This window comes from Dicentrarchus labrax, unplaced genomic scaffold, assembly GCF_905237075.1.
Source record: "Dicentrarchus labrax unplaced genomic scaffold, dlabrax2021, whole genome shotgun sequence".
Classification (NCBI taxonomy): domain Eukaryota; kingdom Metazoa; phylum Chordata; class Actinopteri; family Moronidae; genus Dicentrarchus; species Dicentrarchus labrax.
Genome location: NW_026136714.1, coordinates 1,352,740 through 1,378,297, shown reverse-complemented (window position 1 = coordinate 1,378,297; position 25,558 = coordinate 1,352,740). Strand labels below are relative to the sequence as shown.

At 39.8% G+C, this 25,558-nt stretch overlaps 2 protein-coding genes across 9 annotated transcripts in view; both read left to right on the top strand.

The window, feature by feature from the left end:
- Positions 1-2,768, top strand: part of adgrd1 (adhesion G protein-coupled receptor D1) — a 45,505-nt gene extending 42,737 nt beyond the window's left edge. For all 4 annotated transcript variants that reach the window (XM_051423059.1, XM_051423058.1, XM_051423062.1 and 1 more), the window contains one exon: positions 48-2,768. In XM_051423059.1, coding sequence (XP_051279019.1) covers positions 48-143 — 96 coding nt within the window. In that variant the 3' untranslated portion in view covers positions 144-2,768. The remainder of the gene's footprint in view (positions 1-47) is intronic.
- A 627-nt stretch (positions 2,769-3,395) lies between these two features.
- ulk1a (unc-51 like autophagy activating kinase 1a) lies at positions 3,396-24,582 on the top strand. Of its 5 annotated transcripts, none has more exons than XM_051423331.1 (27): positions 3,396-3,899; positions 3,991-4,083; positions 4,177-4,218; positions 5,782-5,814; positions 5,899-5,935; positions 10,501-10,674; positions 10,747-10,820; positions 10,917-11,018; positions 13,408-13,466; positions 14,627-14,709; positions 14,790-14,840; positions 14,947-15,035; positions 15,137-15,293; positions 15,384-15,444; positions 15,959-16,048; positions 16,167-16,292; positions 16,402-16,541; positions 17,722-17,822; positions 18,599-18,729; positions 19,026-19,141; positions 19,760-19,885; positions 20,634-20,788; positions 20,884-21,059; positions 21,145-21,263; positions 22,228-22,385; positions 22,475-22,610; positions 23,612-24,582. In XM_051423331.1, exons 1-27 carry the CDS (start codon positions 3,810-3,812, stop codon positions 23,653-23,655), a joined length of 2,763 nt encoding a protein of 920 aa, XP_051279291.1. In that variant the 5' UTR covers positions 3,396-3,809; the 3' UTR covers positions 23,656-24,582. The 5 variants fall into 5 exon arrangements, with proteins under 5 accessions (XP_051279291.1, XP_051279289.1, XP_051279293.1 ...); XM_051423329.1 differs by having other exon boundaries at positions 18,593-18,729; XM_051423333.1 differs by having other exon boundaries at positions 3,397-3,899; positions 18,596-18,720.
- The last annotated feature ends 976 nt before the right edge of the window (positions 24,583-25,558 follow it).

Here is a 25,558-nt window from a genome sequence, read left to right as displayed (position 1 = left end):
AGCTCCTAACTGCCTGACTCTGACACTCTCCCTCCCACATCCTCCAGATGAATGGAAACAAAGAGGGCGTGACTCCCACCAAGATGAACACATGGGACAAAAGCACCAACTCAGCCAATCGCATCGACCTCTCCGCCGTGTAGAACCGCACACCGTCGCTTCTGTCTGCGGCCAGGAGAGCAACATCTGAAGCTCACTAGTGCAGGATGACAAACACTGGCCAGATTATTCTTCCCACTATGTTACGTAACGAATTGGACACTCATCCGCTCAAGTGAAAGTGACACCAAAAGGAGGTGTTGAGTAGCTGAATAATATCTTTTTAAAAGACAAACAGACTCTGAGGACTGTGCCTTATTATTGTCTCATAAAACATATTGTGTCCCCAAAAAAACAAGAGCAGGGATTTCCGAGGAGGTCAGTGAAGTGACAGAGAGTGTAGTTCAGGGTCTGTCAGTGGCAGTCTGTGAGGTGGAGCGTCTCCATTTGTCTGTTGCATTGTCCATCAGTTGATTTACTAACTGGTTTATTTAACAGAGTAGTGTAATATTTTGGAAAATGAGCTTATTTGCTTTCTTTTCTGAGAGTTAGATGAAAAGATTGATAGCAATCTCATGTCTGTACGCTACGTATGGAGCTACCGCCAGCAGCTAGTTAGCTTAGCTTAGCACAAAGACTGGAAACGGGGGGAAACAGCTAGCCTGGCCTCTTTTTTTCTGAAGCTATTTTCTGGAAGAAGTCAAATTTTCGGCAGTAAAATTGTCGCTGGGGTAGAAAGTACCAGACTCCCTTAGAAAATCATTGAGTTTTATGAGTTGTTGCATTTGGGGAAACTTAATCAACTTTGTGAACCGCTGTTTGTAACAAATTCTTAATTATTTCTCCCCGACTTCTGCTCTCTATCTTCGTTTTTTTCTGTCTTTTGCAGCAGCAGTTCCCCCCCGAAATATGGCCAAGTTTGGCACATAGCATAGCACGCCATCACCCACCACCTGGGCGCTCGTCCAGACTGCCCATATGGTAGATCCGGGCCAGCTAAAGCCCATTTAATCAACTGTGTTATCTCTCATTTATTTAATCTGAAATGAATCCGTGCTAAACTATGCTAAGGTAATCTGCTGATGGCTACAGCTTCATATTTACACACAAATAAGCTTATTTCCTAAAATGTCACATTTTTCCATTAAATCAAAGAGGAATGTTTTGACCTGTAATTTTTCCTCACTTAATAAAATCTTATTTAATTCACTTGTTGAAAATGTAACATATTAAAAATTAAGATAAGTATTTTTAGGGTATGGTTGGGTACACTGTAAAACCTGACAACACATAACTAAGTTAATATAAACTAATCTACATAAATTAAACTAAAAAATTAATTGTTGAAGCAACTCAGTTGTTTTAATGGACTTAAATACAGGTGATTTAATTCCAGTTTGTTCCACTGACTCATTTTCTTGAAGTAGACTTTATATAATTATATAAATATAAACATTATAATGCTGTATAGCTCAGGATTTATATTTTCAGTTTATTTATCGTCATAAACCCAAGTATGCAACCAAATAATCCTTAATGATCACCCCAAAGTGTAAAGATTTCATGTTTGTCACATTAAAAAACAGAAAATTAATTTTAACAATCAATTAATTATAACTTGTGCATGAGCTGTTTTGACAGGTAATGTAATAATTTGCTTTTAGTGGAAGAAAATTGAGTAAATTCAACTTAACATTTGTATAAAAAAGATGCATTTAAGTGACTTTAATCAGATAAATTCACACATTTTAAATAAGTTTGGATTAACTGAATGGTTAATTATTATTAATTAGTACAAATTAACTTAATTTACCCTGAAGTTACCTTAACAATAAACACTTGACTTACTTCTACTCGTCAGGTTTTACAGTGTACATAAACTCGGATAGAAAAAGACCAAGAAAAAACAATATATTTCCCTTAAATAAAGTGTTTAAAATCACAAAGAAAACAAAAAACCCTACTTGCTTCTTTTACCTGGATGAATTCTCCGAGATTCGTCCGATTCATGCAGCTTTAATCCAACTTTTGGGGGACGGCGCAACACTACAACTAGCAGTGTAGCAGTGAATTAAATCCCGTATGTAATTCAGATGTAATGTATTTATTTATTTTGTGAGTTCTGTATCATGTCTTCTGTGTCACGGCTCAACAAATCAGTATGTTAAAACTCTTGTTTGTGTGTTATTTCTCTCTCTCTCTCTCTCTCTCTCTCTCTCCTCCTTTAAAATGAACTGAATGGTGTATTTGTGGTATGTTATGCTTTTCTGAGGAATAGTGAATACTGGTTGTGATTCTGGACACAATTCTGTGAAGCTTTACGGTGTCTTTTAGTTATTTCTTTTTACATTTTCATCCATTTTTTAAATTTTTTTTTGTTACACTTAAATATGAAGTAATGTTCTGCAACAGAGGGACTTGATCATTATTATTTTTTTCCTTAACATACTGTGAGAATGGAGGGAGATGACGTATTTTTTTAAGATGTCATTGATCTTACACTGTACCAACATTACGTTTCCTAAAAGACAGGATTTACTGTAAGTCACTCTGCGCTCACTTTTCATGTCAGATTTTAAAGTTTAAATATTTCAGTATTTCTGTGCTTGTTGCCTTAAATGATTGTTGTCTTTTATGGTACTATTGTTTGTGCTTCCAATTATCTTTATTATAAAAAATGTTAAGGACAAGAAATCCGTGTGATCTTTATTAAATGATTTTTACCAATATGTTGTATTCGTTGTAGGTGTTTCGTTGTACGTTTTTTAATCAATATTTATAATACAATATCTATAAGTTAATTAAACATTAGCTAACTTAAAGGTCCAGTGTGTAACATTGTCTACTGACAGATATATATATATATATATAAATCTTAAGACACATCTTAATACAATTTATCCTGTCTTATCCAGCTGTTTTAATATTTCAAGACTCGCAGAAAGTAAATACACCAGCCTCCATAACATGAGCTCGCATAAAAACACATTTTGTTAAATCTTAGGGGACTCTCTAACAATACTAATACTAAAATACTGACAATATTCTGTTTTTGCCATCCATTTTTATTTTTCTGTGTCTTTATCAACATGGATTATGTGTAAAATTAGGCTATTACTGATGTATGTAAGTCATTAAGTGAGTGAAAAGTAAGCCTTACATGGTAGCAGCTTATATGTATTTGCAACCAGAGCAAAAAAACAAAGCAAAAGCCAAGGTACAGTTGACCATAACACTATTTAAAAATAAACCCAAGCCAAATTGAGCCACCGAATTACGAGTTTACGAGGTGACCCTGAACGCGCCACCGTCCAAACAGCTGCCAGCCCCTGTTTTGCGCATGCGCACCGTGAGATATGAATAAGCAGCATCGTAGAAAGGTGAAGAAGACAATAATACGTGAGCTCAGTGTGTGAATACAAACAGATAAACAACACTAACGTCAGTTTAACACTTCTACCGGTTCTAGAGACGCAGCTGGACGTAACGCGTTGAAGGAGGGTCGTTAATAATAATAATAATAATAATAAGATTTAGTTTTTAACACACTGTTTTGAACTTTTTTTTTTTTTTCGCGTTGACAGAAACAATGTTGTCATCGGTGTTTACCTCGGTTCCGACGCTTGCCACGTGCGAAGGCGGCGTTGTGCATGAATGAAATGGGATTTACCGGCGCGAGGGAAGCGTCGCGGGACCTCACGGTTGGAGAATCGACCCTCTTGAACACTTTTAAATAATAATATTTAATAATATAGTTTTAGTTTTCTATCATGGAGTCTGTCGGGAAGTTTGAGTTCAACAGGAAGGATCTGATTGGCCACGGTGCCTTCGCGGTTGTGTTCAAAGGCAGACATAAAGAGGTGAGACAGATCGATATGTACCTGGATCTGAGTATCGGTAAGGCTGCTGTGTTTACATTTATTTATTTATTTATTTATTTACCTTTTCAAGAAACGAGACTGGGAGGTTGCTGTGAAGTGCATCAACAAGAAGAACTTGGCCAAATCTCAGGCTCTGCTTGGTAAAGAAATCAAAATATTAAAGGTAATAAGTTTTTTAATGCTTTCTTAAATTGTGTTAATGTCTATTTGTGCATCTTTTTTAAAACTAAAATCTATATTTTCCCACCTCTTCCAGGAGCTCAAACATGAGAATATTGTTCGACTGCTTGACTATCAGGTTTGTTTTCCTCTCTCTCTCTCTCTCTCTCTCTCACACACACACACACACACACACACACACACACACACTCAGTAAACACACATGTTGCAGCAACACTTAACCTCTTGTGCTCATGTGATCACAGCTGTTGGATGTTGTAGTTTTACACCGAGCTTGCAAAACCTGAATGACCGGAAATCTGTAGTTTAATGTTTTCATTTGGGAATATTTAAATGTAACGGCCTGGAAAAACACCTGGAAACTAAATATCCTGGAAATAATCTATGTTGTCCTGGAAAATTTAAATTGCATTCGAACCCCTCTCAGTCTGATCGCCTACATATTTATTTACATGGTACATTGGTGATATTTTGTGACATTAAAGTGAGCTGACATTCATATAATAAGAAAAAAAAAAACATAAAACAGTCCAAAAGTTTAAATTATTATAGACTATACATATAAAGTGATAATAATCATATAATAAACAACTACTGTTATGATAGTATAGGGATAATAATCATAATGATCATTACAATAAAGTGTAATATTCAGGTTTAAAGCGATCTTTTCAGCATTGAGGCCATTTTTTCCAGGTCTGCAAGCAGAATTGTGGTTAATAAATTTGTGCATAGCGTGTATTGTGAACACTGTATCATTAAAAAAAAAAGAGGAATACAACTAAATGTGTTAATATTTGACCTACTGGTAAATTATATCATCTGTATTGTCTAGAAAACTCCTGGAAAAATGTCCTGGAAAGGTCCTGGAAAGTGATTTATTTTGTTTTTGTGTAGCATTCTAATGTGAACATGGTGTTTTATTGCATGTCATAGCCTAAATAAACATCATTTTAAAGAGGTCACACACACACATACACAGCGCAGGATGTTAACCATTTGCTTGTTTTTGAGTGTGTGTGTGTGTGTGTGTGTGTGTGTGTGTGTGTGTGTGTGTGTGTGCGCTTCTCGCCTTACCGACACCTGCCAGACAGCCAGACAGGTGTGAGCTGATCTATTTCAGACAGATGGCAGCCGCTTAAACAATGGCTTAAAGCCGCAGACTGTAAGGTCAGGCTGGCACTGACACCAGCTGCAGTCTCTATTATCTGACAGCGTCTTTATAGCCACAAGGTGTTATATATTTATTTATACATTTACATTTTACAGTTGTAGCACTTAAGTTTCACCCCAATACACAGGCCCGACACCCTACGTGTCTCACCCTCTCACTGTCAACCTCACCGCTCACTGACCTTTTCGGTGGCAGTGAAGTGGGGCAGCCAAATTGGGGATGCAGGGTGAGGGTGTGGAGGGGCTTAAGGCTGGATAAGGGCCACGAGTTAGGTAATAATCAGCGGACCCAGAGTTTCTAGAAGCACCGCTGGTGACCGGCCAACAAAAAGAGTCAAGACTGCTGTCACTGTAACCTGCTGCTGAGACATTAATGTCATAATTCAGCATCTCTGCATGAAATAAATGTGACATGTTCATTAAAGATCAGTTCAATCTGATACTCGGCGTTGGTGTCAGTTACTATTCCATTGCATTAATTTGCATTTTATCTGCTTTCTCCTGACAGGAAATGGGAGGGTGCGTGTATCTCGTCATGGAGGTGAGTTGGACGAGGTGAAGTTTGTTTTTTCGATGCAAATTTAGAGCCTTCGGTTAATACTTTATCTTTCCCGCCTCTTTCCAGTACTGCAATGGAGGCGACCTGGCGGAGTACCTTCACTGTAAGTTCTGCTGCTCCAGCACGGCTTAAAATAGCTCGCGTCTCGCTACTGTAAAGTTTTCTGTTTCACCTGTGGTCAAAGCAAAAAGAAAAAAAAAAACATTTGCTTCACTCCTCACTGCAAGTAGAGGCTCAGACTTATGGTTTGTTTGGGGTTTTTATTAATACAGGTGACAAAACTTGTATCACACAAGAGGAAACCAAGCAAAATAAATAAATAAAAGGACAATTGGACAGAAGGGCAGGAATAAATAGGATATATGATCCATTAGCGATACTTAGGGAACTAAAATATACATATTTTGAGCAAGTTGAGCGTATTTCAAACTAGAAATAGTCCCACTGTTCACTGTTTTGTTCTAATTTATAATGGTTAATGGCAGTTATTTTAAAAAAAGATACTGGTTTTGCAGTGTATTTTTAAAAGAAACACTAATTTCAGATTTGATTGACCTTTAAATACAAATATTCTACCTTAAAGATTTCATCCAGAAACCCAAAAAATATTTACCGGTTCAAAATAGATGTTGGATATTAATCCACAAACTTACAACACCTCAAATTCTTGTTACAGAATCCCACAATTCCCTTGTCATAGCAGCAATTACGTGAAATAAATAAATACAGATATAAAAAAAAAGGCTATGGTATGGTGGTAATTTCAAAAAACAGAAACTACAACATTGATCAGGTGTTGTAGAGTCTGACAGCGGCAGGGATGAAAGACCTGCGGAACCTCTCCTTCTTACACCGTGGGTGTAACAGTCTGCTGCTGGAGGAGCTACTCAGGGACCCCACAGTGTCATGTAGGGGGTGAGAGGTGTTGTCCGTGATGGATGTCAGCTTCACTAACATCCTCCTTTCACCCACTTCCTCTATGGACTCCAGAGGACAGTCCAGGACAGAGCTCGCTCTCCTGATCAGTTTATTGAGTCTCTTCCTGTCCCTGTCCATACTGCCCCCTCTCCAGCAGACCACAGCATAGAAGATGGCTGAAGCCACCACAGAGTCATAAAAAGTCTTGAGGAGAGCCCTGCTTACTCCAAAGGACCTCAGTCTCCTCAGCAGGTGGAGGCGAATCTGGCCCTTCTTGTAGAGAGCATGGGTGTTGTCAGTCCAGTCCAGTTTGTTATTGAACACCCAGGAATTTATAATTCTCTACCACCTCAATGTCTAATCCCTGGATGTTCACCGGTGTGAAGTGGGATGTTTTTCTCCTGAAGTTAACAATCATCTCCTTCGTCTTGCTAGTGTTTAGCTGAAGCTGGTTGAGCTCACACCAGCTGACAAACTCCCTGATGACTGTCCTGTATTCCAGTTTGTTCCCCCCCAGAAACACATCCAACAATGGCTGTGTCATCTGAGAACTTCTGGATGTGGCAGAGTGTGGAGTTGTGGGTAAAGTCCGAGGTGTAAAGGGTGAAGAGGAAGGGAGAAGAGCACCGTACCCTGAGGGGCACCTGTGTTGCAGAGCACAACGTCAGACACACAGTGATGGAGACTCACATACTGTGGTCTGTTGGTGAGATAGTCTATTGTCCATGCAGCCAGGTGTTAGTCCACTCCCACACTTTCCATCTTCACTCTGAGCAGTGACGGCTGGATAGTGTTGAAAGCACTGGAGAAGTCAAAAAACATGACCCTCACCGTGCTCCCACTGTCCTCCAGGTGTAGCAGGGATCTGTGCAGCAGGTAGATTACTGCGTCGTCCACCCCAATACCAGGCTGGTAAGCAAACTGCAGGGGGTCCAGCTGTGTGTGATGATCCTCTCCATGGTCTTCATCAGGTGGGAGGTCAAGGCAACAGGTCTGAAGTGGTTAGGCTCCTTGGGGCGCGGTGTCTTCGGTAATGGGACCACACAGGAGGTCTTCCACAGGGCTGGAACTTTCTCCAGACTCAGGCTCAGATTGAACAAGCGCATGATCACACCACAGAGTCTGCACAGTCCTTGAGCACTCTTGGACTAATGCCGTCCGGGCCCAGGGCCTTCCTTACCTTGATCTTCTTAAGTTGACACCTCACCTGATCAACTGTTATGGAGAGGCGGGTGGAGGATGACTAGGGTGGGGGTATGGTTGGTGGTGAAAGTCTCAGGTGGAGTGAGAGGGGGGTAGTTAACTGGTGAGGGGGGGGGTGGACTGGTGGAGGTCAGGTGTTGAAGATGGCAGGCTGAGTAGTGGAGGGGCAGGGGGAGCTTTCCAGGGAAGTTGTGGAGTGGGAGCGGGGTGGGTGAGGGAGGGAGAGGAGGCAGAATCAAAAAAAAGTTAAAAAAACATATTAAGTTCATCTGCCCAGTCCTTGTCCCCGCTGGTTTGGTTTCTTCCCACTCCTTTTCCATGGCCTGAGATGTTCTGCAGCCCTCTCCAGACATCCCTGGCGTTGTTCTGTTCCAGCCGCTTCTCCAGTTTCCTCCGGTAGCTGTCCTTTCCTTCCTGTGAGGAATAGAGTGTATGTGGGGAAGCAGCAAGGCCTCTGTTTGGCTAAATAAATGTACAAATTGATTTATTATTATTAATCTAAAGATCTTAGAATTAACATAACTGATGTAAGGAGTTCAACCTTATTCAACCAGTGTCTAATAGATCCTTCATGAGAATAATATCCACTCACGGTTTGTTACGGAGCGGCTTACTGTTGTTCTGGCGGGTCAGTTGGGGTTTTAAGAGGCTTGGCTGAGCTTTTTCAGTGTTTTTCGAAGGAATAATAAGAACAAACAAACAATTCAGGTTTAAGGTTGCAACAGGTCAGTGGATAAATTATCAACTAATACTCCCCAAGTGCTTAACCCAGATAAAAATTAAACCTCTAGAATTGGCTTGTGAGGTTTTTTCCCTACAAAAGAAGCTTTTATATTTCATGTTGTTGGCTTTCTGTGCACATTCCCCTCCCACCTCAGGTTTCAAACCCTGTTTCAAAATATGGTGACGCAGCCGAGGGCATGGAGTTGATTTTTTTCCCCCTGTTGGCTAAATTTACCCCGGTGGTGTCGGTGCGTCTATTTAAACGCTGATGTGGAGCGTCGGTCTAATTCTGCAGCCGTGCCCGCGTCTCTTATTTTGTAGAGCTGCCAAGGAGGCGCATCCAGCTACTTGCAGCACAACGCTCACTCAGTCAGTCACACTTGGCGAGGTTCACGCAGCACCCACATGACCTCACCCATCTGTCCCTCACTTATCCCCTGTCCTCCTGGTGGAAAAACACTGCAGCTATAAATAGTGGGTGTACTGAGAAGGAAGAGGAGGGAGGGAAGGAAGAGGGGGTTTGACATTAATTTCCAAATGAAGCCTCATCGTAAACAAAATTCTCCTCCACGAAGTGTCAGCAGTGACGCACGATGACGTGACTAGAGTTGAAGCATCTTCATCTTACATTATATTTTCATCTTACATTATTTTCTGGTGAGCAAACAAAGTTATTGCTTTAACTGTGTTCCCACACCTACTGGGAGCACCTGGGAATGTAGAGACTAGTTTTCCTGGCTTGAAATTTTCCAAATACCCTGGAAATAATCCATGTTAACCTGGAAAGGTGTATTTTTAGCCCCTCACTCAGATTGCCTACATAAACCTTGGTGCATATTTGGCTTGAAACTCAGCTGTTGGTAAGATAAACTGCGTGTTATGATTCTTAAATGCAGGCTTAGAGGACGTAAAGCAGAACAGAACGTTCCTGAGCATTTTTACTGCTATTTATGCATCACGTCGTATTTTCTTAAACAGGTAAAGCCGCCATTTTGAAGACATGTACGTTTGTTAAATCACTATTTCATCATCAGGAAAACAATACAAACATTTTAAATACTTAATAAATGAAATAAAATTAAGTTCTCATGTCCCTCTCTCAGTAAAATGATGATTAAAAACATCATATTAGGATTATTTTGACCGATATTGCGATTGTAATGTGATTCATGAGTGGGGGAATTAGCATTTCACTAAAAAAAACTATTCAAAAGATGAGGATGGGAAATTTTCGGCAGTCTTTAACAAACAAACATGCTTTATTAAATCTGAAGAACAAGATTTGTAGACCAGGGCATCTTTAATAAATTAATATAATATTTTAATGATATAATATGTTCCCAATTAATTATTTGGTCCATGTGATATTAAAAACATAGTAAAAATGTCCTATTATAGTTTCCCAAATTCCAAGTTGACATACTCAAAGTTATCTTTTGCCTGGCCAACAGTCCAAAGTCTAAAAAATATGTATTTTAATATCATTTATGATGAGAAAAAGGTGAAAATATTCATCTTTGAGAAGCTGAAACCTGTATTTTTTAAAAAGTGACATATTAGTGAAATATTTAATCCAGTTTAAACTTTATTGTTATATATACAGGAAACAGTACAGTGAAATTCTTATTCTGTAAATCCTGACATCAGTTAACAGCAGTGCTTATACTAACTATAGCAGTGTTTGTGTCGTATATAGTCAAAATGCTACCGGTTAATGTTCTGTTGATGGACTAATAAGATCTAGAATAAGCTACAATAACCATTAATCTCTATACTGTCCACGCTGACTCCCTCCTGGATCATCTTCTGTATTTCGTCCCTCAGCTAAGGGGACGCTGAGCGAGGACACCATCCGCGTGTTCCTGCAGCAGATCGCTCAGGCCATGAAGGTCCTGCAGAGCAAAGGCATCCTCCACCGAGACCTCAAACCCCAGAACATCTTGCTCTGCCACCCAGAGGGGCGCAGGTCCAGTCCCATCAACACCTGCATCAAGATCGGTAATGACTGTGAAAGATGTGTTAGCCTTTTAAGGAAGATTGTTCATTTCTGACTGTGCTCTCGCCCTCCAGCTGACTTTGGGTTTGCGCGTCACCTCCAGACGAACACCATGGCAGCCACGCTGTGTGGCTCTCCCATGTACATGGTGAGAATTAGAGGCTCTTACTCTGGTTTCCTGGTGCCAACAAGGCGTAATGTCACCGCGTCTCTTAAGCTGTAAGCTGTGTTTGTCTGCACACAGGCTCCTGAGGTCATCATGTCCCAGCACTATGATGCCAAGGCCGATCTGTGGAGCATTGGTACCATTGTGTACCAGAGTCTGACTGGGAAGGCACCTTTTCACGTGAGTGGCACACACACGCAGATACACAGAGGGCTGATTTAACCACAAACATTCACACACAGTGTTGCTTGAAAGAACCTGAACCTCCTGAGTTTTCCATTGTTGTACCTTTTTATTTCTTTATTTAATCAGGTGTATGTTTATCAGTTCCATATACTTTTGTTTAGAGGAAATCAATTGCATAGTGAAAACTTTTGAAGGTGCAAAGGTTAGTGAACCCTGCGCTGCAAAAATTAAAACGAGCAGGTAAATACAGTTAGTTGGCACTAAATAAACTGATTGAAACAGATAAAACCAGCTTATTCTTATCAAAGCGAACCCATACAGGTGAATTATGTTGAGAGTAGGGATGCATAATTAATCCAAATCACAGAAGTTACACTTTTTTGATAACATGTGACAGACAGCATTATAGAGAAGTACTGTAGTGCTGCAGAGATGATGTTATCCAGATGTAAGAAATGTCACATCATCATGATTTTAATAGTCTTTGATAAACATCCACCTGTTATTTCATATAGAAATATCTACTGGTTCTGATTAAATAAAGAAATAAAGGTAAAACTCAGGAGGTTCACATATTTTAAAGCAGCACTATATGTGAATATCTGATTAGAAAAGCACCCAAATGAAGATATCTGAACTCAAAAACATTACTGTGGCACATTATTAAAGCACTGAATAGAAATGTGTCCAAATCTTCAGACAGTTTTCCAAATAAATGTCTGTTTTCCTTTAACTTAAACCCTAAAATGTGGCCAAAAAGAATCATTAATTGACATTATATGTATTAAATATGACAGCATTCTCTTTTGGGTGTTTTGTTGCTTTAGTTCCAAGAAAGTACCGACTCATTATTGTCAACACCAGAACTGAACATCCCTTTCACAACACAGAGAACCAACATGATCCACAAAGTGGCCGTTAAACAGCACCTGCCTGCTGGGTGACGCTCTCCCTGATATCCAGTGTTGCTAGTTGGAAAACGCTGGAACAGCTCGAGTACTTGTTAGGAAAGAGCCTTGTTTACAGACAGGGGCCGGAGGGGGTGGGGAGGGCATGCGGAAATATTGCTTCACAACCCTGAGTGTCACTTTCTGCTGCTCACGTGAAACTGTTATTTGCCTCCGGTGTGGTTTATGTAAAGACACGGGCTGATGTTTGGTCTTTGTCTGGAAGCTATTTTTATCCCAGTTAAAGAACAACCAACCTGTACCTGTTGAGGGGTTGTTTTTTTTTTATGTTGCTGTGTTTCAAGGTTTTTCTTCTAAGAATGAGAGGAAAGATTGATTTCTATTTCTGCCAGGCAGGTCAGAGAGTTGAGTCCAAGGGTTAGTGTGACGTTCACTGCTGCTGCTGATGTTGATGTTTGATGATTACTCTGCTGGCATCTCCAAGCATTCCTTATTATATTAGAGCATTGGTTACCAACCTTTTATATAACTGACGACTCCTGATTAAGTGACATATTTTATGTATATTTCATATTATATTCAGTGTATAACAATAACAGCTGATAAACTGTACAATGAACCCAAACAGTGAACACAATAACAGGCAGGGAGTTTGTGTAAAACCGGCAATTTGGATGAATTTTGAGCAGATTATTGTCTGTTTTCTTTAACAATCATACATACATAATAGGATTGGGCAATAATTTAACATTTTCCAACCAGCCACCATCAGTACATTGCTGAAATATTTACACATGCATGAACTCTAACAACTTAAATAAACAACATAAACTCACCAAATGTCAAGAAAGGAGAAGAAAAACACCTGTTTTCTGCATAGAAAAATACAACCGTACAGCTTCCAAATTCAAGTTTTTCTCTTATACCGAACTAAGACCTCGTTAACAGTCTTTAATAAAAAATAAACCCTTAATTCACTGCAGTTAGATGTGAAAACACTCTGACTCTACAGCTGTTTTTCCTCTCACTCGTTCAGCAGTTCAGTGTGTGAACTGCGCCGCTGAGCGACTCTCGTTCTCTGGAGGCAGAACATTAAATAAGCAAAATGAAATGACTAAAATCAGCCAAAAAAAAACCCCCCTGCCGATAGCCGATCAATTCGCCCAACTCCAATAATTAATAGACTCATTTTGTGACAGATTTGGGGTTTTCTTCCTGTTGTTCTGTTAGCTCTTTGTTGTTTTAACTGGCTGTTTAGCAGAGAGTGAAGTGTAGCCTGTGATGATGATGATTTATGCAAATAACCACTAAAACTCTCCACTATAATTGATTAAAATGCTTCTCTGTACGGATGCAGGTGCATTTGTTTGCATATGTGTGTGTGTGTGTGTGTGTGTGTGTGTGTGTGTGTGTGTGTGTGTGTGTGTGTGTGTGTGAATTCATTTGTGTAACACGTTTGTTGTGTGTGTGTGTAGGCCAGCACACCGCAGGAGCTCCGTCTGTTTTATGAAAGCAACAGGACCCTCTTACCAAGGTTAGTGCACCTCTACACACAAACACACACACACACACACACACATAGATATAAAATTACATTTGTGTCATATCGCAATCATATTATCTGTCAAAATAAAAAGCAATATGATGTTTTTACCACATCATGCCTCCCTAAAAGGTAGCGAAGATTAAGTAGATCCCATTACAAATAATGACTTAATTACAGTAACATGAGTAGTTGTAATTCTTGGACACACAATCCACACAGGAAGATGACAGGAAGAGGGTGTAAACTGTCTTCTCTGCACTCAGATTGCTGATGAATAATTGGCCACCTGCCCTGCGCTCGCGCTCAAGTTTGTATGTTTGTGAATTATGTTCAATGTGCAATGGACAGTTAACAAAACACGAACACGCCACAGACATATTTCTGTCTCAAACTGCCGCTAAAAATAAACCTAATGTGTAAGAAACAAATACAGAAGCCTGACGGGGCCGATCGCCTCGATCTTTCTCAATCAGCTGCTCTCACACAGCCGATATTTGTCACTAACGCCTGAAGCTAAATATGGGGTCCTTCCTGTGATATATTTCTCTATATGAGGTGTTGTTCGTGTGTAATGTGCCTTGATATCAAATGCCTTTATTTATTTCTCCTGGCTATTTGAAGTCGTTCAGAACTTGGAGCTGGAAAGCGTTCAGAGGGATTTATGGATTGTTTTCCACTGCTTTTGTGGTGTTCTTTGCCAGCCTGCGTATGGCTCGTGGCCATGCTTATCTTTCTCAGTGATAAAAGCCGGGTGATAAGACGGGGCACCGTTCGTGTGTGAGGAGCCACGGTTTGTTGTTTTCTTGTCATTCTATATATAACCTGCTCCGAACTGCCAGCTAGTGGCCTGCACGGCTATCATTTTCCACATGGCCCCCATAGCTGCACACAGACGTCGTAAACACACACACACGCAGTCAAGAGCATCACGACACCCTGAGGTTTTGCACTGAAGCCGTAAATTAGATTAGAAATTCACATATTTTACACTCCGGGCTTATGAGTGACCTAAATATTATTTATTTTAACACGTGTATCAGCTTCAAAGTGCAAACACAGTGAAGCACATCTCATAAATCTTTGTTTGTTCATCAGCAAGTTCAAATCAAAATAGTTTATCTAAATAGGAAACCTTTGTATGTTCCCAGCATCCCAAAGGAAACTTCTAGTAACCTAAGGCACCTCCTGATGGGGCTGCTGCAGCGAAACCACAAAGAACGGATCAGCTTTGGTGAGCCATTTAACATTCAGAGCCACATTTCATGATTTTAAACAAACGTTTCTCTTACATCTATATCTTTACATTCACAGATGAATTCTTCCACCATCCCTTCTTGGACACAAGCTCATCTGCAAAGAAATGTACGGACTGTATCTCGCTTGTCTCAGCAGATCAACAGATTATCAGTAAAGGTGCCGTCGCCAGGGTCCTAACACAAGCAAATGTATGTTTTTTTCCCCCGGACAGCCTCTCCAGCTCCTGCGCTCTCCTTCCCAGGTTCAGGCTCTGGCAGTTCCTCTAGCGGCTCCTCCACATCCCATCTGGCCTCCCCTCAAGTGCGCACACCTTTTCTTCCTTAGTGCCTTGCCTTCCTTGTAATTTATCATATTTATATTTGTTAAAACAGTCCTTTTATTTTATTTTCACGCTCTTGTAGCATTCCGACGGAGAGATGCACCGACTTCAGCCCAAAACGCGCTTTCCCCCTACACAGGACGCTCCGGCCTTCCTGCTGAAAGAAATAGCCAATCAGGACAGTAGGAACACCTCATCTTACACAGAGGACTACGTAATGGTGCCTGCCCAGTTTCCCAGTAAGCTTCACTCTACAGATATCTGCATTTGTTTTTTTTTATTATTATGCAGCTTCTTCTTCACATCATTTCTGTTTTACTGTTTTGTAGGTGAGTACACATGTGAGCTGGAGGTCGGGTCACCCATTGAGAGTTGCCTGATATACAGTGGGTGAGTAGTCACAGCTAAGGGGTGCACAATAACTAAAAATATAAAGAAGAATCTCAGTTTCTTTGCTGTTAAAGGTTGGGATAAAAGAAGCAGATATCAACATCCTATTTATGGGTTCTGGCTAAAATTAATGTAACAGTTAAAGGAGGACTGTAGCTCTGCTCCCCCTTCCTATAATGAAGTGCTGTAGTTGTGAAGAGATGCCCTGGCCCACAAATCTTGTTCTCCAGATTTAACAAAACATGCTTGTTGGGAACAGACTCCAAAAAATGTCCCATCATGATGATTTTAATAGTTTTTTCAGTGAAAATGTAATCATTATATAGTTATTATGTGGTATTTACAGTATCGTGCAGCCCTCGTCTGCAGCCATATCTATAGTGTATTTATTAATTTGCACTGTACCGTCTCTAAACCAAACTCAGCTACAAGTGAGACAGATTTTGTGCAGAATTAATGTTGGTAAATATTATGAATGTATTGCAGATAGAGCTAACAAATATCTTTCTTTTAGGAGCTCAATACTGGCTGAGAGAAGCCCGGGAGCTGCAGGAAAGACACCTCCTCCCTCTCCCCTGCTGCACTCTCCCCCCAAACCTGTTAGGTAGGAGAAAGCAGGGCAGGGTTTAGATTCTGAACACAGAAATATAATAACTTCATCTTCAATACGAGATATCATTCCTGTGTGTCTCATTCTTTTGCTTCCCCTTTCATTTGTGCAGCAAGCCTGGTGAATACGCGGGCCGTAAGTGCAGTCAAACGGTGCCCATTCCTGTCCCAACTCAGATCCGAAACTACCAGCGGATGGAACAGAACCTGCAACCTGTGGGCTTGCATGGCTCCACCAGGCATGTGCAGCCCCTCAGCTGTCCTATCTGTGCACCCACCACACCCTCAGTGTCATATTCCCCGTTCTTCTCTGCCTTTATCTGATAATATCTCTCCTGTGTCGTTCAGGGTCACGCTCTGCTGTGCTGACAGCAGCAGTGAAAGCTCCCCACAGTGCGGAGGCTGTAGAGCTCCTGGTCCAGGATTTGTCCTCAACTCCCCAAGGCTGGCATCAGGAGGAGCCCGACCACAACAGTCCTCCCCGCTAGGTAGGTGTCTAATTCGGCTTTATCTAGTGATAAGGAGACTCTCTCTGTCACACAGCTTAACACACTACATGTGAATCTGTCAGTGCAGAGTCACTTGTTGTTGGTCACCGGGGGCCATTTGGGTGTTTACACATTCCACCCTCTGAAATACGTAATGTTCAGGACATTCCTGAAGTTATTCTGCAGTGAAGTTCTGTACCCACTTTGACTCTGACTCATATACTTTTATTTAGGCCTTTTGACAACACCCAGAGAACATGCCTGAGCTAGTTTCATGCAGCGTTAGTGATAGCGTTATAAGCAAAAGTGTTCCAGTGAACACAGATACATGTCAGCGCAGATCAAGGCATTTTTTAACTGATTGGTATCACCTACATTGAGCTTGAGAAGAGAGCAGTAGAGATCTGATACAACCGCACTTAACACGCCACTGCAAGTGCAACAAAAAAACAATAGGAGTAATTAACGAATGTAATGTAATGTACATTAAGAAACTGCTTTAACGCATTATCAAGCATGTACATTGGATTGAGTTTAATAACTTTAATGTACTTGAAGTGTGAACTGTATTGGAGGCTTGAGGGCCCCAGTAAATGTCATTTGGTCACAGATGTATATAAACATAATACACACTGACGGGTAGATGACTCGTTGCTCAGAATTACATTTATTTATTTAATAGTAGCAAAGGTTGCAATAAAAGTACGGACACTACAATGAATATTTACAAATCTGCTGTTAATGTCACCACCTCATTACTACTATGCTGCTTTCATCCCCATGAGTGTCATTAGTCTGAAATATGTGCAATACTCATTAATAATGCATATACTGGTATATTCTTTTATTAACACACTTATTCATGGCTCCAGTTCTCAGCATTATTATATTATTATATATTGTTACATACTATAGTATAATGTACATATTTTTACACACTCTTAATTTATATTTTTATATTTTCTCTATATGTGGTTGCACATATTTTAACGTTCTTATTATTATTTTCTATTTCTAAGAATGTCTTTGTTTAGCAACTGTAATGTAGCCAATTTCCCCTCGGGGATCAATAAAGTATTTCTGATTACGCACTAGGCAAGAGGTGCTGCATAGATTGCCAGGTTGAGGTCCACAGTTTGGGAAGCACCGGTTTAATCTTTATAAATACTCTGAACTCTAGTGGGAACGACCCCAAAGACCTCCGAGCAGACTCTCCCGCTCAGCACAAGAACTGGACTCCTCGCCGGCTCTCCCGAAATGCAGGACACCTCCAGTCCTAAGGTGGGCCTTCAAAACGTCTATATTACAGGCACCTTTTTGTTTCACGATTTCATTTCGTGTCTTCTCTCGTCAAAACAGCAGAATAATTTACACTTCCTAAAAGGGCAAATGATTCTAATAGAAATACGCAATATCCTGTGGAGAAATCATGGTTGATCACGCTCATGTCTTCTGGTCTTGTCCCTCCATTCAGACCTTTTGAAGGAAGTAGCAACAATCATTTTTTAGTAACTTCAACATCCCTAAAAAGTAGACGTAAAAAGGCCATTACAAAATACTGCCTTCAGAAAAACTGCCCCACTGCCAGCCTCTTTGTTAGTTTTGTTAAACATCTCCGTTTTCTAGAAGAGATGACCTACTCCTCCGTACGGCTTCAAGGAGAACTGTGTTTACAGATCTCTCATAATTACTGTATGTTATTATTTGTGATACTTTGTTTTTATTTGAGGTCATTTTGCCTCGACTTACTGATTACCCCATGACCTCATAGTTGTTTGGTTTTTGTTCTGTTTCCAGGTTTCTGCTCCTTGCTTGCTTTTTGTTCACTGCCTTCACAATGTAAAAATGTTTATTTTTTTATATGTTTATATATATTTTTTATTGTTTGATAAAGGTAAAATGCACAAATACAACATTATAATGAAGAGATGCCCTGACCTACGGACTGAAGCCCTAAATAGAATAACTACAAGCAGCTCACACAGTTTTATCAAATTGTTCTGAAATTAACACATTATCTGATATTAAATGAGGTTTCGTCTCCGTTTCAGAAGCAGGTTCAATCAAGAATGCCGAACCGAATCAGGACAATTCCAGACCTGCAATCCCTGGACCCATCTCCTGCTTCCCAGACCAACCTCAACAGGAAATCAGCCAATAAAAAGGGCCCCTTCAAAAGGTCAGAACGGTATGATTTTAATATATTATTATGAATGCAACAATAATGATTATATGTTAATATAATAGGATCATGCAAGATTATATAACAGTGGAATTAAATGTGAATTTGTATGTGTTTGTGTCAATGATCCACATTTATTTGTCACTCAGGAAAACCTGGCACGTAGAGCTGTCACACAGTATAAAAAACATGCCATGTGCTAAATAATCAAACGCTCTCTGTGGTGTGTGTGTTTGTTTGTGTGTGTGTGTGTGTGTGTGTGTGTGTGTGTGTGTGTGTGTGGGGCTGTATTGAATATCCAGATCGCTGAGCGCAGGCAGGCTGTCTGACATGCTACTGAAGGCGGCCTTTGGTGCTCACCTGTTTGAGGAGGGAAGTGACGAGAGCCTCAACTGTGAGAAGAGCATGGATATAACAGGTACCAGTGCAAAGCAGGACCCGTCAGATGATTCCCACTGTTTCGGTTTGTCTGTGTTCACTCGTGTTTAAGACCAGGGTTGGTAATGTTGGAGAAACTAGCAAGAGACAGCAAGATTTTGAAGGTATCATAATGTCTGCTCTGTTGCATTTCTTATAACAGCAGGCATATGGAGGAGGCTTAACTGTCTCTCTGCAGAGCATTTGTGATTGTCAGTAGACTGTAGGGGAGCGGGAGAGCGAGGGTCAGCTAGTTAATCAATTGCGATTGCTGTCGCAGGGTTCCCACGCGTCCTGGAAAACCTGGGAATTTAGTTTTCCAGTCATGCAAACACCTGGAAATTAACTTTGCTGTCCTGGAAATTCTTAATTGTACTTTAGCCCCTCAAAATGCCTCTGAATTACATTACCTACCCTAGCTCTAAGACTATGTAGCTGCTGTTGTAGATCAGAAACACATAAAAGCTTTATGTGCTAATGAAATGGTACAAGGTTAGGTTTCACTGCATGTTTGCAACAAGCAGAAGTTATAAAGCACCTATTTCTAAGGTTTCTACTGCAGTGACCATTGACTGAGCTACATTTTCATCCATTTGACGCTCCTTATTTGCTCCTGCAGCTCCACCTACTGGTTGTCATAGAGGCTTTCAGTACTCAGACAGTCCACCTCCTGCAGTCTTCACAATGGGTTCTCCATCCAAAGGAGACACTCCTCCTGATAACTTGTTATCACGGAGACTCTCAGGTAGGTGTCGAATTCCTTTATAACCATTATTGTAGCTTGTGTAGGTTTATGAGTGACCCTGCGAGGCTGTATTTTTTTTATTACGCACTGCTTTCTCCAGTTTAGAGTTCATTTAGACCACACATGCAAATTAAATAAGGAGTAAATCTGCAAAATAATATTGTGATTAACTTTGCAGCCCTATATGCTCTTCTTTAGAAATGTTACGCTATATGGCAACCACTTCTAACCTATACAGAATAAATGGATGCAACTGATATTGCAGTTTTGTACTTCTGACCCCATATTATATATCTGTGATTCATTGCATTTTTGAATGACTTTAAAGCTACAACAAAGAGTTTAAGAAAAAAATTATATAATAAAATGGTCTCAATTTAGTACTGGTGACTCTATATGAACTACATAAACAAACAAGACCACCTTTTTCAAAATATGTGTCTTAATGTGGGTTGATTTTGGCCAGATTCCCCTTGAAATCAATGAAACGTGACAGTGTAAACAGTACTGCTTTTGTCCACAGGGGGCGCCAGAATCAACACAAAATGAAAGTTCCTTGTTGCTGCTTTAAATACCAATAAAAAGACAAAATTAAAAAAAATTAAAGTGCTTGTTAACCTGGTCAAATTAGAGGTAAACCATATGAACATTGGGCAGGTAAAAGAACCAACTGGGTGTTAACCGAGGCCAAAATTAGAAAAATAAACCGTCCAGGATTAAGCATTATTTGTCTTTGTCTTAAATACAGGCTCCCCCAGCTACATTAACTCCGCCTGGCTACTGAACAGTCGCCTTCTCCACGGAGGAAGCTGTAGAAACAGCGAGACTGAAGCCATGGACGCTACTCCGCACAGCAGCCTGGTCTTTCACCCTCCGGAGCTCCCCGAAGACACGCTGATGGAGGTACAGACAAATCCGATGTTGATACTGTGAGGTTTTATTGACAAATTTAGATTCCCCACAAACAGTTTCATGTATTTTCTCTTTTCTTTTCACAGCAGGCTCATACAGACGCTCTGAGTGACCTGCGTTTCACCCTGGCTTTTGTCCACTGTGTCATTGAATTGGCTTCTTCCAAGGACACGGGGCTCGGGGTCGTCAGCAGTCCTGATGTTTCCTTTCTAGAGCAGAGCTTGGTGACGGATCAGATCAGCCTTCTGAGTAAAGAATGGAGGTGAGAGGCATTACATTGTACAGTAGCTCCCTTCCTTCACAGATCTTCCGTGGAATAACTTGTGTTTCTCATGTGTATATTCTAGCCATGCAGAGCAGTTAGTGTTGTACATGAAGGCTGAAGAGTTTCTGTCATCGGCGCTGCACGCGGCTAAAGAGAACATCAAACAAGGACAACTCCTTCCCTCTGCTACAGTCAAACAAGGTGAGACCATGACCTCTGGTTTTCAGTATCAAGCGGTCAACGTTTTGTAGACATGAAAGGTTTTTCTAGTCGTTCAGGACAGTTTTCCAGTCATGGAAACACCTGGAAATTGATTGAAATGACCTAATATCCTGGAAATAATCTTTGTTGTCTTGGTAATTAAAAAAATATTTTAATTGTACTTTAGTCCTTCACACAGATCTCTGACATAAACATGGGTGTCATTTCTACATTCATACAGCCTGTTAATGACCAAATTTACATTTGTTGTTGTGGTTGATGAATACACGTACAACAATGTTAATTCAATTCAATTTCTATTACCTTTTATTTGTAAGTTATCTCAGGACAATTTTCAAATAGAGCAGGTCTAGACTGTACTCCTTAAAATAATCCCACCACACCATATATATATATATATATATATATATAGTTACCATTGACTGTAGAATTTAAAATAAACAGCCACCGAAGAATTTTAGGTTGGGTTTTTGTTTTTGCATGATGTTGGTAGTAAAAGTTGGCTCTACTGGTTCCGCAGTCTTTGTGGAGTGTCCCATAAACCTTGATCACCTACCTGTAATGAACCCTGAGACACTTCATCATGAACCCTGCATCATTAAACGAGGAGGAATAAAACTGGGGTTAAATGTGTCAATAAGAGGAATCCAGTAAATTATATGACTGTTTGTGATTGTAATTGTATAGAGTACAGTCTGAGATAACTTCTGTTAATTGGCACTGTGCAAATCAAATTTAATTGAACTGTGAGCTAAGTGCTGTCCTGTGTTGTCAAGAAAAATCCTGGAAAATAACTTTTTAAAGAGTGGAAATCCTACTTTACCCATCCCTGTATTTCTGTGACAGTCTAACAGTGAGAATGTGCGTGTTGAAGATTGAACACAACAGTTAGTTTCTATTTATTATAATAATTAAATGTCTTTTGCGTGCTGTATTTGTGCAGTGATCAGGAAGCTGAATGAATTGTACAAGTGCTGCGTAACGTACTGCCGCTCCCTCAACCATCGGCTGCAGACCTTCTTGCTCGACAAACAGAAGCTCATGGACCGCTTCAACGGACTGACGGCAGAGAAGCTCATCTACAACCACACTGTGCACATGGTGAGGGTGTCGATATTCACTCCGTATCAGACTCCACACAGTGTGCATCGTGATCCGAACCTTAACGTGTGTGTTCTGGATGCGTTCAGGTGCAGTCGGCTGCTCTGGATGAGATGTTCCACTATGGCTCAGCGTCAGTCCAGCGTTACCAGAAAGCACTTTTGCTGATGGAGGGTCTGTCCCGAATCATCACAGAGCAGAAGGACGTTGACAGCATCGATAAATGTACGTAAATCACAGCACTGTGGCACACAAACCACACCACAGTCAGGGTTCCCACGTGTCCTGGAAAATCTGGAAAACCTGGAAATTTAGAGACTAGTTTGCCAAGTCATAAAAAAACAACAGGAAATTGATTAAAATATCCAAAATTAACTATGTTGTTAACGTTTTTATCTGGGAGAACAGGTTATAAGATTAATTTTCTGTAAAATAAAATGAATTCTACTTGATTTGAACTGTAATTTATGGGCTCTGGCTAAATTAATGTCACTGTTAGAGGAACATTTCTGCTCCGTTCAGTCAATGGCACCACGAAAATCAGCTACAAGTGTCCCATAAACACTGACCACTAGGGGTCGCCAAAAAAACTTCACAGTGGGTCGCGAGGCTTTCTTGATTTTAAGGGGTGTAAGAAAACTTACACAGTAGGTCTGTATCTCAGTATTTCACTCATTTCTGTCCCATTTCTGTAAATAAATTTATCATTTTTAAAGGATTTATGATAAACTTTGAAGAGCTCAACACAGTCTACCGACCAAAGAGCTTATAGAACAAATCAAGTATCGCGGAGAAGAAAACACCTAATTTGTCAAATAAGAAGCCTATTAAGTAGTTAAGATTGTTAAAAATAGAAAAGAAATACATAATACAGACAGATAATTGTACAAAAAGTTCCCTAAAGTATCAGAAAAACTCATCTCTGATCAATATTCACAGGAAATAATCTGCTCAAAATTCATCCAAATCGCTTGTTTTAGACAAACTTCCTGCAGTTACTGTGTTGAATTTTTACAGTTTATCAGTTGTTCTCTACTGTTGTTGTTATTATTGAATATAATATGAAATAGAATATGTCACTTTAGTAAATTATAGAAAAGGGGTCCCTAAAGGGAAAAGGTTGGGAACCACTGCTGTGTTGTCAAGAAAACCTCCTGGAAAATGAAAAATCAAAAACCACATCTTTATTCTAATCTGACTTCTTCCAATCTCTCTGTTGTTCACAGGTAAGCAGTGTATCGAGCGACGCCTTTCAGCTCTACAGTCTTAACAGTATCTGTGAGCTCTACAGCAGCATTACGGTGCCTCAGCCACCTTCCCTTGGCGTCGATGGATCCTCTCAGACTCTCAGTACACACAAGCACTTTGATCTGTCTTAAGGGAAATGACCACTGGAGCATCTGCTCTTCTCCCACCACCACCCAGTCTGCAATCTTTACATAAATGCACACTAAAGACTGGAAGTCCTGTTTTTGGACGCGTTGTTGCAGACAGATTCTGTCTCGATTGAATATTTTGATCAGGTAAATTGTTGTCAGTATTTGTTTTGTTACAGACTGTTTATATGAGTGTGTTGATTTCTGTTTTGCACATAGAATAATCAAAATGAAATAGTTGATTTTAAATGTGTTGTACTTGAAGCAAAAAAGGTGATTTGAGTTGTTTTTTTCTGTATTTGAAGAGTTTGTGTTCAGTGACGATCACTGACCAACAGGAGTCAGAATATTTTGGGTGAGATGACCAAATATCGCAAGTGTGTAGCAGTGATAGTAAAACAGAGGAGTGGACGTTGTTTGACTTCCTTTTGAGAAAAATGTCTTATAGACTTTGATCATATACTGCAATAAGTATATTTTGACATGTAAGTACTCAGTCATGAGGTACTTTAAGAGACATTAACTGCATGTTTATCTGCTGTTTGTGTGCACATTAGTTTTTTTTGTATTTTTCAGCTGTTTGGATTCATGTAAAAAGATTGTGCTAATTTTTGAATGAATTTTTACATGTTTTTTTTGCCTGACACTAGTTTATTACAATTACAATATTCAAATGTTGTGTAAATCTTAGTGTGAAAACATAAGTTTGTTAGAATTTATTAAATTGCCTTTTCTACTTTGATCAATGACTGTCAGTCCAACTTGCCAAAATTAGCTGTTAAACACTGTGTGATGAAAATAAATAATATTTATTGTTAAAACTTTGTGTTCTTCTGAAGTCTGCACACTGGAAAACCTGATGAAGAAACCGGCAGCCTATAAACGTTTAAGTTTATTAAAGATATTTAAGATATTTGATTTGAGTAGAAGTAACTCAAGTATTTATTGTTGAATAAAATTGTTTAATGATATAAAGTCAACTTCAAGAAAATGAGTCAGTGGAACAAACTGAACACATTTAAGTTCACTCAAAACAACTGACAACAATTCATGTTGAATTCATGTGGATGAGGAGGATGAATTGATGTTAACTTCGTTCTTTTATTAAGATGTGTTACAGCATTTGCACGTTAAATCAGGATGTCTCAGTTTGCTACAACATCTGACTTTCCACCTTCTCCTGACTTCTAAATAATTGATTTAATGTCGAGCACATGGAGCATACGCAATGTTTCTATATTGCAAGGTTTTAACATCAGCAAAGCCTTTTACCACTGTCCCAATCACCCCAAATCATTCTGTCCTATTCGACCAAACTGTGAGACAAAATAAAACAACCCAATTCCTAAAACAGATATATAATATTGACACATTTTGTATTGATTAAGCATTTATTTTTACTCACCAGGAGAGAAAATTAACCCTAAATAGTTATACTGTCCTTTAATTTTTCACTCTTATATATTATTTGCATTGTTCTTTTATATTATCATGTGTATTTGTTGATTGTTGTTAAGATTGGTGCATCAATTATTTTATCATAATGAAATATTTGTATATCTGAAACATTCAGCTAGTTGCTTACTAGACAAACCTACAGGAGCTTACCCTGTACTTCCTAAACCACACAGTGAATACTCACGGCTCCCTGGATTTACAACGTGAACAACTTGAGCAGTATGAAGACTAACCCAAGAAAACCTTGCACTAAAGAGGTGTTGAAATCTGGTGTTGTCCCAGCCACCACACTCATGGTTAGTCTCCCATGGGCTCATTGGCTGCCAAGATCCCAGGCCA

Bases quoted from the DNA above. Each gene is read 5' to 3' on its own strand.
- ulk1a (XM_051423329.1), top strand. From the start codon at position 3,810: ATGGAGTCTGTCGGGAAGTTTGAGTTCAACAGGAAGGATCTGATTGGC. The intron at 5,815-5,898 runs GTGAGTTGGACG...GCCTCTTTCCAG, and splicing joins GCGTGTATCTCGTCATGGAG to TACTGCAATGGAGGCGACCT. The intron at 16,049-16,166 runs GTAGGAGAAAGC...TCATTTGTGCAG, and splicing joins TCTCCCCCCAAACCTGTTAG to CAAGCCTGGTGAATACGCGG.